This window comes from Crinia signifera, chromosome 7 (assembly GCF_055691185.1).
Source record: "Crinia signifera chromosome 7, ASM5569118v1, whole genome shotgun sequence".
NCBI lineage: Eukaryota > Metazoa > Chordata > Amphibia > Anura > Myobatrachidae > Crinia > Crinia signifera.
This window is the reverse complement of record NC_139223.1, coordinates 36,830,314-36,842,557: the sequence shown is the minus strand read 5'-3', so window position 1 is coordinate 36,842,557 and position 12,244 is coordinate 36,830,314. Positions and strand designations below refer to the sequence as shown.

General features: G+C 47.9%; 1 protein-coding gene across 2 annotated transcripts in view; it reads left to right on the top strand.

Annotated features, from left to right (window-relative positions):
• Window positions 1-12,244, top strand: part of RGS11 (regulator of G protein signaling 11) — a 158,867-nt gene that overhangs the window by 30,358 nt on the left and 116,265 nt on the right. For both annotated transcript variants that reach the window (XM_083152826.1, XM_083152825.1), the window contains exon 3: window positions 1,126-1,176. In XM_083152826.1, the coding sequence (XP_083008952.1) occupies window positions 1,126-1,176 (51 nt within the window). The remainder of the gene's footprint in view (window positions 1-1,125; window positions 1,177-12,244) is intronic.

Here is a 12,244-nt window from a genome sequence, read left to right as displayed (position 1 = left end):
TAACACAGGTCTGGTTTGCATATCAGTGCTGATATACAGATCCCACTGTGCTAGAAGCACTACAGCAGACAGCGACACCCCAGGCAGGGAAGAAGAACTGCATGGGTTATCAAAGTTAACGGGTGCTAGAATGAACACTAACCCATCCTTTTTTCGTAATTTTAAGGACAGAAAGTAATGGTAACTGGACGTTTGCAGGGAGTGTCCGAAAACACGCAGGTGTGCCCAGGGAGGGTGATAAATCATTAGATGGTGAGTGAGTTGCGTATCGATGTGTGCCAGGAAGTTTGCCGTTCACTCGCTGATTTGCACAGGGTGGGTTTTCCCTCTTTCTGGGCTTCAGATTTCCAGATGAGCTGTGTTTGGGGTTTGGGAGTATTGGGGTCATCTGAGTGGTCTGTCACCGTTAGGTTTCCAAAAATTAAGCTTTGCCCACTTTATCATCATTTGGAAAATACACTCCTTGGGCCTGATTCATATATTCGTATTCGCTCCAGGGGCTGATGGTGCGGCTCTGTGGCCGATTATACGCATGTGCAGGGCCGCTGTGTGAATGCCTTTGACTAACACACAGGCATTTGCACAGAGGGGGGGCAGACAGGGCAGACAGGAGCTAGCCCTTGGGGGTGCCCAGAATTTCCTGGGCGTGCCCATAAAAACGGTGGGTGTATCCAGAAAACCGCTGGGGTCCCCATTCAAAGGCAGCAAAGTGGCGAAGTCTGCACAGGGCGGGCATCTGACGCATCAGCATTAGGTAACAAAAAATGAAGCTTTGCCCACCTTCCCGTACCACTTTCACGTCTCATGACATCAGCGCCCGCCCCATACTTTTATATGCAAACGAGGAAAAATCGTTCGATGGTCGGCAACCATCAAATGACCCCCCCTCCCCCCTGTATCCTCGCTTGCGAATGGATGGTGCAGAATACACATCCATGTTCATGCTTCCGAGGTGATTCATGGGGCGGAGAGCAGTGAACGACCGCTGCTTAGTGAGTGAGTCAGGCTCCTTATGTACTATAAAGCAGTGAGCACCTAGATCTTATCGTCACACGTGTATACCTGAAGATGGTACAGCTCTTGTGTAGGCAACATTAATATGACCTGTTGTCTGTTTTCTTCCAGGCAACGATGTTCTAGAATGGCTTATACAGAAACTATCCATCAGTGAGGAAGGTGAGTGCTCTGGATTTTGTTCCTTAGACTTCAGTACAGAGGTGGCCAACCTGTGGCTCTTGAGCAGCATGTGGCTCTTTACTTAATGAGATGTGGCTCCCGCACCCGTGGTACTGCTACATGCCTCCTCTGACAGTGCACTACTCTGCTGTGTGCCGGCTCCCGCACTCGCGGCACTGCCGCTTGCCTTCTCTGACTTTACTTTACTGTATGCTCAACGAGATGTCATGATGTCACATTGTGGGAGGAGCGTGCTGTACCCAGCATGAGGAAGCGGGACCAGAGACTTCAGGCGGACGTGTGTGGCAGCTATACAGCAGAGTTGGTGCGGTGGCCGGGCATCAGAGCAGGTCCGTGGCTGCATAGAAGAGCAGGTCACCTCTGTGGGTCGTTTTTTTGTCAACATTTAAATAAGTGAGATCAAAACATTGATCTGTTCTTACAGACACTCGAGTAGCTTGGCATACAAGCCAGAATTTTTTTTAAAGATATTGAAATCATGGATTGTCAAAAGTCCCACTAATAAAAAAATGAGAGCTAAGTGAAAAGGTAATGGGGGAAATGTACTAAGATGGGAATTAGACTTCACATGTGATGTTGCTGATTGGTTGCCCATAGCAACATCACATGTGAAGTCTAATTCCCATCTTAGTACATTTCCCCCAACAAATTGTACATTTTCAATGTGCCTGTCTCACTCTAAAGGTGCCCATACACTAGTAAGATTTATCTTCAGATCTGGCTGGTTGGAACAAAAACATGGTTATGGATGAGTGACAGTTTGTCAGTTTTCCAGCATTTCCAAGCAAATGGTCAACTGTCATTTGCTCTCATCCATAACCATGTTTTTGTTCCAACCAGACAGATCTGCAGATAAATCTGTGTGTGTATGGCCACCTTAAGCCTAACTAGAACCTGAGGTTTGACACAAGGTCCTCCTCCTACAAATGTCGTTCCAAAGGCGTGACCACAAAATGGAACATGGCCTTGTGCCAGCTAGTCCACAACCCATTCAAAATGTGGGCATGGCCTCGTGGCCACATGTCTGGGAGGAAGACCGTGCTTCATCCGGCCACCAGCTCTTTTAAAATAAAGCCTGGGAAATTCCTGGGAGGAAAAGAGCTGCGCTGCGCACTGCAGCTCATGGATTTTTTCAGGAAGCAGGTTTCCGCCACCCGGCCCCTCTGTTAAAGTCCCGTACGGATGACACGTCACACCCATGACCAGGCACCTTAGCCCCAGTCAGCGTCATGGCCACCCAGCCATGGTCGCGGACAGATGAGATCACGCTCGCGACCAGAAACCGGCACCCACAGTCAGCATCACGGAGCGGGAGCAACAGTGCACGCTGTTAAAGTTCCGCTCCTTCTTTCTTCGACCCCAGGAGCCAATCGGTACATCTGTTTTTAGCCAATACAGGCCATTTAAAAATGGTACTAGTTGGAGGGTATGATAACATATTTTTGGCTCCTTGCCTCTGATTGGTTGGCCACCCCTGTACTTTCTATCATAGGTGCCCATTTATGTTTTTGCTGGTGGGGCTCAAGCCAAAAATATAGGGGAGTGGCATCATGGGAAAGGGGCGTGACCACAAAATAATACTAATTTATATTATGCAGCACAGTTGTCTCCAATATTAAAATTATGGCAACAGTGCCAAATACATAAATGCCCCCACAGTGCCAAATACATATGGATGATCTGTCCCACAGTGCAGGTACATAAATGCCCACACAGTACCTGTGCCAGTGACGAGGGAGGGGGAGTGCAGTGGGACACGGGCGGGTGGGCCGCTGCTGAGCGGGTGGGTGCTCATCAATTTCCGTGGGTGCTCGGGCCCTTAAGCACACACAGAATCAGCACCTATGCTTTCTATTATTAAGCTTATACTAGTGATGGAAAATAAGTAGCAATGAGGCAGATGTATTAAGCCTGGTGAGATGATAAAGTGAAAGGTAATAATGCAGCAGCCAGTCAGCCCCATTCTGTAACTTGACAGTTAAGAACTGATTGACTGCTGCATTATCACCGGCCACTTTATCCCTTCACCAGGCTTAATATGTCTGCCCTAATGGGTCTATTTAGTGTAGTAACCCTAAAATTTAAGTTGTAAGTGTAAGCAGGAATCCACTGCTTACACTAACTAGCCCGGTGATCATGATCTCTGAGTCTCTCCTCGGTTAGCTGGTCTCGCACCCCTGCTCTGTGAACCTGGTCAGCTACTCTAGGTAGAACACCAGAATCTCAGTTTAGGGTATAGAGCAGCTGACCAGGGTCACAGAGCAGCTAAACAAAATATATTGATCCAAAAAAAAAAGGATTTTAAAGTGTCATACTTATATCTAAAGTGCCGTAAAAGCGCCCATTGCCGTCGCAGTGCCCAGCCATAGATAACGGGGTGTTGACCGCATTTTTGCTTTAGAGCCAGTGGCAAACGCTGGATTTTCAGAAGGGGGTTTCCAGAGGAGCGGAGCAAAGCACGGAGATGGACACTTAGGTGACCCAGTATATGCCGGGTCAGTTAAAGTATTATAGATAGACCAAATGTATAATATATATATATATATATATATATATATATATACATACACACACACACATATACATACATACATACATATATATACATACAGGGGCGTTAACAGCAGTGTAGACCCCTGGGCATAGCAATGTATTGGGGCACCTACCGATTCTCCAGCGGTAGAGGTGGGGGAAGCTTTGATGTCCCGCGGGTGGTAGGGGGTATTATATCAACTGCTCAGCATGTAGGGCCTGGATCAGTAATTTTCACTAATAACCCCTTTACTGGACAGATGGTGGGAGATGGGGTGGGAGAAGGGGGCATTGGGCTGAATGAAGGGGCCCTGATACATAACTTCCAGGGTGGTAGAGGATGTTTAATATGCAGAGGAGGGGTGAATAGTGGAATGGGCTTATTATTCATAATTTTCTGGTGGCAGGACAGCTTGCTTGACTGCAGATATCTCCAGTTCCCAGAAATAGATTTCTAAGATTTTAATGGAATTAAAAACTAGAGAATCCCACCTACCAAATGGTATTCGGGACTATGGGATGAGAGTTCAGGAGGCAGAGCAATTTGCCAACGAGTATATAAAACTACATACCAGGTGTGTGGAGCTGGAGCAGTAACCAGCTGCTGGAAGGCTGATATCTCTAGTTCTGGGCAGAGTAGAGACAAGTCTCCATCAAAGGGGGAGAGTCCCAGATTTTGGAATATACCCTCAGAAAAACTCTAAGTCAGACAGAACCTGAAATATCTCACTGGGAAGAGCAATTAACAGGCTTGGATGGGAACCACTGCTTTGAAGTCAGATATTTCCGGTTCACAGGGGCCGATTTTTTAAATTCTTGTACCCATGGAAATAGGGGACCCTCAGCTTTCAGCATAGGTCCCTTAGACTCCTGGTGGGGTTTCTGAGTACTCAGAACCCCCCCCCCCCTGCGTGCGCTACTGAGAGCATCCCGTTCCCAGTTTGTTGTATCATTGTGTCCAATTGTAAAGTGCAACAGAATGTACTGCGCTATATAAGAAACTGATGATAAATAAATAGGGGGTTTGGGGGAATGATACAGACCCATTACCTTAATGCAGCACAGCTACAGCTCTTAGCCATCCCCAGCCGGATTTGATATCATTGTCATGTGATGAATCAGACCCGGTCGGCATAGGCGCAGTGGGCATAAAACTTCCTTCGGAGAAGCAAGATTTATCTTCAGGCGCCTCGCTGAGTCCGCCCCGCATCAAAGTATAATTTAAAAAGCGCGATCATAGATTAAAACCTCCAAAAAAACAGCAGATTACCATGCTCTCTTCTAAATGGAGGATGCATTATACCTAAATGTTTTTTTTATAAAACAACAATAACAACCAGATTCTACTTATGTTGTAGACTTTACAGGGCAAATCATAACTAGTATGCAGCGCTTGATTACCTGTGTAATGTCTGTGCAGCATAGGGGCGACCTCTTGTGATAGGAGAGCTGCATATAATGATGGAGATCTCTGTGTAAGGATGGGGGAATCTTTGCAAGATGGGATTTGTACTATGGGGAGACCAATGTGAGTGGGGGAGATATGTACTGGAGGGGGCAATTTGTTCTAGGGTGAAGTGTGTGAGCGAGTACTGTAGTTACATGTGATGGGGGAGATCTGTGTGTGTGAGGGAGATCTGTGTGTAGGGGGTGGGGTTCTTCTGTGTATGGGAGTTCTGTGTATGGGAGTTCTGTGTGAGTAGGGTAACTGTGTGCAAGGTGGAGATAAATGTTAGAACTCTGGGGAGTCCCCGTGTGTAAATACGGAAGGAGGCTGACCATGCACCACACCTGACTCTGTTGTCTCTTCCAGTGGTTGATTGATGCATGCAGTGCTAGACTTCACCTATAGCAGCAGCGTCCGAAAGAGTGAGATTGGCCCACTCCAACCCCGATGCCCTTATGTAGGACAATGCATCAAATGAAACTGAAAGATGGACAAAAGGATAACCGACTAAAATCTGTGGTACATATAATAGCAAGTGGTCAGAAACACCAGTGAGTTGAGTGGAAGTATATGGGAGCAATCCTCCACTGAACTCCCAGGAATGCAACCATGCAAGAAGATGGGTACTTGTGTATTTTGGCGGCGCCATCGCATCGCATACCATAACGTATACGATGGTATGCGATGCGACGCGATATCGTACGATAGTGCACGATGGCATACAATTTTTAAATTGTATGCCATTGTACATGGCATACAATGCCATACGATGCGATGCGATTAAACATTGTATAAGCACCCTAATGGCTGCTTATACAATGTTAAGCACCCAATTGGGTGCTTACAATGTTAAATGCATCCCCACGCCACCCCCCCCCCACTATAAACGTGAACCCGAAGCGTGGCGAGCGCAGCGAGCCCGCGAGGGGCGGCGGTACGCGTCCTACGACCTTTTCATACCCCCACTATCCACGTCGGCGTGGAGTTGAGAATAGAATAGTGTGGCGAGCGCAGCGAGCCACCGAGCCCGAAACGTGGCGAGCGCAGCGAGCCCCGCGAGGGGACGCGGATACCTGTGAAGCCCGCGAAGGGACGCTGCGCTCGCCACGCTTCGGGCTCGGTGGCTCGCTGCGCTCGCCACACTATTCTATTCTCAACTCCACGCCGACGTGGATAGTGGGGGTATGAAAAGGTCGTAGGACGCGTACCGCCGCCCCTCGCGGGCTCGCTGCGCTCGCCACACTTCGGGTTCACGTTTACAGTGGGGGGGTGGCGTGGGGGTGCATTTAACATTGTAAGCACCCATTTGGGTGCTCAAAAGCACCCTTTAAGGTGCTTATACGATTTTTGGTCGTATAGGGGGTCAAAATCGTGTCGCATCGCATCGTATGCCATCGGGTGCATGGCATGCGACGCGATGCGATCTGTCCGTCGTACGACATCGGGGGCGCCGCCAAAATACACAAGTACCAGAAGATGTTATGCAAATAAGAAATTCCACACCCCCACACTTGTAACTACAGAGACACAGCAGGATGCTAGCACATTATGTCCTGGCTAATGGCATAAATGCAACAATGCATGAAGATGTTAATAATAAACAATATATAACATGTGTGAAGCTGGGTGGCAGAACCCCTAACAAGAGAGGACATATACAAAACTCTAACAGAGATAGCTGAAATACTGAAGGTGGAAAAAACAGCACTTATTTCTGTCAGACAGGGTCTGTGTTCATACAGGGTTTCACAGACAGCAGCAATGGTTCACAGGCACAGGCAGGACTTCACAGGACCCCCGGCAGGAGTGCTTGCTGGAATACTCAGGACTATGACAGGACTCTGACAAGGCTCTAACAAAACTCTGACAATACTTAAACAGAACTCCACTAAGAACTTTAACCGGCAGGGTCTGCATGCTGAAAGCATAGCTAAGTAACCTAGCATGCAGCCACACCCAAATACAATGGTGTGCATGAAACCAAGATGGATCAGCAAAACCCAGAGTACTGATCCAGAGGAAACATATAAACTACAAACAGAAAATATGAACTGCAGATTTACACCGATCCGCTGGAGGCGGATCGTAACAATATCTGTGTGTGAGTGGGGATCTGAATATGATAAGCGGAGATCTGTGTGTATGTGGAGAGTTCTGTATGCAATTAGAGGGTCTGTGTGAAGTGGAGCTGCATGTGATGTGGGGCAGGTGTGTGTGTGTGTGTGTGTGTGTGTGTGTGAGAGGGTTCTGTGCAAATGGGAGCTACATGTGATAGGAGGAAATGTATGTGTAAAGATCTGTGTGTGTGTGTGTGTGTGTAGGTGAGGGGGTTCTGTGGAAAGGGGGTTGCATTTGATAGGAGGAAATGTGCATGTAAAGATCTATATGGTGGGGGGTCTGCATGTGATGAGAGGGAGAACTGAGTATGTATTTATTTACACATGAATATGGCCCCATGAGGACTTTATTCGGCTCTCCTAGAATGTGATCGTTGCTATGGGCAACACTACTTCTTGTCCATTATAGATGTTCTAGTAAATATACTGTTGCCCTAGTTCATTTTATTATGAAAAATGTAAATGTAAAAATTTGTTTCCTTTAACCAGTAAATTGCTGAAGAAACATAGGTGATGTCATATAACGATCACGATCTGAGTCAACTAATATTTCTTGGAATTAATTAGGTTAATGTGGAACGAGGGAGAGCAGAGATATGAAGCGGGATAAGATAGGCAGCGCGTTATTATGTAATTGCTATTGTCTTTAATCCTCCCCTGCTGACATAACCACAGGGACAGGTCAATGGGTATTAGCGCTCTGGTGGGTACGCACAGAGAGGTAGCGGTGGTATTAGACTGTCATCCGAATCATGGGGTGCACGGACAAGGGTTATCATTAGCAAAATATGAATATATTCATGTGGTTCTCAGAATTCCTGTCATGATGTGAGGACTTTGCAGCCTATCATCTATGATGATCGGCATAAACTCCTGCGGGGAGTTGTATAATGCCTGGTGTAGAAGTTGCCCATAGCAACCAATCAAATTTCTCAATATCATTTTAAAGAATGTACATGATGAATGATCGCTAGAAGTTGATTGGTCAAGGGCATGTTCTCCACTTCTAATTAGCAGATTTGATACATCTCTCGCCATTGGAGGTGATGCAGACTTACTCGTAGCAGGTCAAATTAGTTACCCTGGCTGATGTGTGGGGTATGCGCATGCATAGCAGCCGAGAGGGGGAGGGGGTACTAATTACCCGGGCCCGGGATTGCTGGAGGGGCTCGGCGGGGACCCTGGTCCAACCCCCCCATACCTTCCCCCTCCGTCCCTCTCGAGCAGCAGCACACCTCTACAGCATGTGCTGTTCTGACAGCAGGCTCAGCATGAGCGTCTCACTGACAGCGTGAGAGCTCATGCTGAGCCTGCTGTCAGCACAGCATGTGCTGTAGGTGTGTGCTGCTGCTGAGGTGTGTGTGTGGGGGAATGTTGGCAATAACATACCCTACTCGACATTACCGTGTTTTTTTTCACCCGCCTTAAACATTTTGGGGGCGTGGCCTCATTGCTGGAGGTAACCACCTCCCGCGATGAGGCCACACCTACAAAATTTTACCGGGGCCCGGCATACATCTCGGCTGCCCTGTGCACATGCCCCTGGAATGACCACCTTCGGTGAGTTTCATAGAAACGGGCATTTGCAGCCACAATGAAAGCCCAAAGCGTGACGAGCTCAACGAGCCCCGCGAGGGGACGCGTTAAGCATCCTCCTGACCTGTTCATACCCCCACTATCCATGTCGGCGTGGCGTTGATTTTATAAAGTGTGGCGAGCCTGAAGCGTGGCGAGCGGCCTCGGAAAATGAGCCCAAAGCATGGTGAGCCCCGCGAGAGGATGTGGAATACATGTCAAGTAATCCGTGTCCCCTCGTGGGGCACACTGCGCTCGCCACGCTTCGGGCTCGTTTTCCTTATCGGCTCGCTGCGCTCGCCACACTTTATAAAATCAACTCCACGCCGACGTGAATAAAGGGATTTTTGTAAGAACTTACCGTTCGAATCCCTTTCTCTGATATGGTCCTGGTGACACAGCTCACATTGGGAGGGTCCGCAGGAGCCAGGCACCTATACCAAAGCTTTTAGAGAGGTAGGCTACTCCCACTGCATCCCAGAATCCTCAGTTTAAATTTCAAAGCCACTGGAATACATCAACTCAGTACAAACGCCTGAACATATTATATGCACAAACTTTAAATTTTTATACCATCATAACATGATACATCATGAACACTGGCAATACTTACTGAGCGTAAGGGAGGGATCGCTGTGTCACCAGGACCATATCAGAGAAAGGGATTCGAATGGTAAGTTCTTACAAAAATCCCTTTTTCTCTTTCAATGGTCCTGGTGACACAGCTCACATTGGGACGTTTAAGAGCCGGTGTTTTGGGAGGGTACGCTCAGGTCTGCAGCTCTCATCACTGCTCGCCCGAATGATGCGTCCTCCGACGCGAACTCATGGAACCTGTAGAATTTGGCAAAAGTGTGAACAGATGACCAAGTGGCAGCACTGCATACTTGCTCAGCTGTAGCCCCATGGCGAACCGCCCAAGAGGTGGCAACAGACCTGGTGGTATGTGCATTTATCCTAGCCGGTACAGGCCTACCAACTTTAGTATATGCAAATGCAATAACTGATCTCAACCACCTAGCAATGGTCTGTTTTAAAGCGGGCCAGCCTATCTTGTGTACATCGTACAATACCATTAAAGTATCCATCTTCTGAAAAACTTTAACTCTGTCCACATAAATGCGCAAGGCGCGCACCACATCCAAATTCCTCAATTTGTCCCTTTTCTTAGAACCCTCTGGGGGGTTGAAACACAGGCAGAACAATCTCCTGATTCAAATGGAAAGCAGAAACTACTTTAGGCAAAAACTGGGGTACTGTTCTAAGAACAGCCCTATCATCATGAAATATCAAGAAGGGAGGCTTACAAGACAAAGCTCCCAACTCCGAAACCCTTTTGGCAGAGGAAACAGCCAACAAAAACACTAACTTCCAAGTGAGAAACTTGAGGTCAGCCGACCTTAATGGTTCAAAAGGAGGCTTTTGAAGACACTCCAGTACCAGAGACAAATCCCAGGGTGCCACTGGTTGTTTGTATGGTGGTTTCAACCTAGAAACTCCCTGAAGGAAGGTTTGCACCTCCGGAAGTACAGCCACTCTTTTCTGAAAAAAGATTGACAGAGCTAATATCTGTACTTTAAGAGATTGGAGACTCAGCCCTGAAGAAAACCCATCCTGAAGGAATTTAAGTAATTTAGATAGTCGAAATCTGGACGTATGAGACTTTTGTCGCTCACACCACCTAATACATGTCTTCCAGACCCTATAGTAGTTCGCCGAAGACACAGACTTCCTGGCCTTAATCATGGTATTCACCACTGCCTCAGAAAAACCTTTGCTCTTTAAAATGGCGGTTTCAATAGCCAGGCCGTCAAAGTTAGCCGAGCTAATTCCAGATGAAAGAACGGTCCTTGGCTTAGTAAGTCTGGCCTTTGAGGTAGGCGCCACGACTCTACTGATAGTTTCTGAACACTCGAGTACCATGATCTCCTTGGCTAATCCGGAGCTATCAGTATTACCGGAATTCCCTGGGATCTGATCCTCTTCAGAACCCTTGCAATCATCGGAAACGGTGGAAAAATGTAGGCCAGATTCCCTGTCCAGGGAACGGTCATCGCATCCACAGCTGACGCTAAAGGATCCCTTGTCTTGGAGAAGAATTTGGGAACCTGATGGTTGAACCTGGACGCCATTAGATCCACCTCCGGGATCCCCCACCGAGATGCAATCTGTTGGAAGATCTGTGGATTCAACGTCCATTTCCCTTCGAGCAGCTCCTTCCTGCTCAAGAAATCGGCCTCGACATACTTCACACCTGGTATGAATATTGCCGATAAGGCAGGAACATTCTGCTCCGCCCACAAGAAAATCCGTGATACCTCCCACATAGCCAGTTTGCTGCGTGTGCCGCCCTGATGATTCAGGTACGCCACAGCCATGGCGTTGTCCGACTGGATCTTTATGGGGAGACCCCTCAGCCTGTTTTCTGCCAGGGATAATGCCTTCCAAACAGCCCGAAGCTCCAGTATATTTATCGGGAGAGCTGACTCCACTGAAGTCCACATGCCCTGAAGCCTCAGGTCCAGGACAACTGCCCCCCAGCCCCTGAGACTGGCATCGGTAGGGACTACCAGACAGTCCCAAGACTGAAGAGACCGACCCCACTGAAGGGAATCCACATCTGTCCACCATGCTAGAGAAGACCTGGTGTACAACGTCAGCGTCACCCTTTCCGACTTCATGGTCTGTGTGTTCCCCGACCAAAATGTTAGGAGTTCCATTGGAAGGCCCGAGGATGGAATCTGGGAAACTGTAGCGTCTCGAAAGTCACTACCATTTTGCCCAGCAACTTTAGGTACTTCCAGACTGAGGGATCCGGTAATTCCAGAATCGACCTTATCAGGAGTGACATGTCCTTGGCTTTCGTCTCAGGCAGAAATACTCGATGTAAGTGAGTAACCAGGATGACTCCCAAGAATTGGATCCTCTGAGATGGAACCAGTTGTGACTTTTGTAAATTTAAAAGCCACCCGTGAATAGTCTCCGCCAGATGTTTCTGCAAAGTCTCTGCTGAATCTGCTTTAAACAGCAGATCGTCCAGATAAGGTATCACAATAATACCCCTCAACCGGAGAACAGCCACCATTACCGACATGATCTTAGTGAATACCCTTGGAGCCGTGGCCAGTCCAAAGGGCAATGCCTGGAATTGAAAATGTTGGTCCCCTTTTGCAAACCTCAGGAGCGCTTGGTGATCCGAGTGAATTGGGACATGCAAATATGCGTCCTGGATATCCATGGACGCCAAAAATTCTCCCTGGTCCAGACTGAGAAGCACAGACCTCAGAGACGCCATCTTGAAGTGGTCCACCCACAAGTGGAGATTTAATTACTTTAGATTTAGGATCAGTCTGAAGGTACCGTCCGGCTTGGGCAT